The sequence below is a fragment of the Cariama cristata genome, unplaced genomic scaffold, assembly GCF_000690535.1.
Source record: "Cariama cristata isolate BGI_N322 unplaced genomic scaffold, ASM69053v1 scaffold13029, whole genome shotgun sequence".
Taxonomy (NCBI): Eukaryota; Metazoa; Chordata; class Aves; order Cariamiformes; family Cariamidae; genus Cariama; species Cariama cristata.
The window spans coordinates 21,758-21,992 of NW_009635301.1; the positions used below are offsets into that span (position 1 = coordinate 21,758).

Below are 235 nucleotides of genomic sequence, written 5' to 3' on the forward strand. Positions count from 1 at the left end.
TGTGTAGCACCCCCCCCCCCACACCCCCCCCGCCATTACCCACCACTTGGTAGAGGGAGGTCACCAGGACGCCCAAGGTGGCGAACGCCATCCCGAGGAGACTGAACTTCACGTCGTAGTAGGAGTTAAGGAACACACCCAGGGTGATGGGGACCTGTGGAGGTGGAGAGAGGGGTTTTAGGCCGGGTCGCTGCCCCTGGCGTCGCCTCAGGGCGGGCGGGCGGAGGGAAGGGGG

General features: G+C 66.4%; 1 protein-coding gene across 1 annotated transcript in view; it reads right to left on the reverse strand.

The window, feature by feature from the left end:
* SLC35E3 (solute carrier family 35, member E3) overlaps positions 1–168 on the reverse strand; it is a 3,689-nt gene extending 3,521 nt beyond the window's left edge. Inside the window, exon 1 of the mRNA XM_009707484.1 lies at positions 44–168. Coding sequence (XP_009705786.1) covers positions 44–91 — 48 coding nt within the window. The 5' untranslated portion in view covers positions 92–168. The remainder of the gene's footprint in view (positions 1–43) is intronic.
* Positions 169–235: the final 67 nt, after the last annotated feature.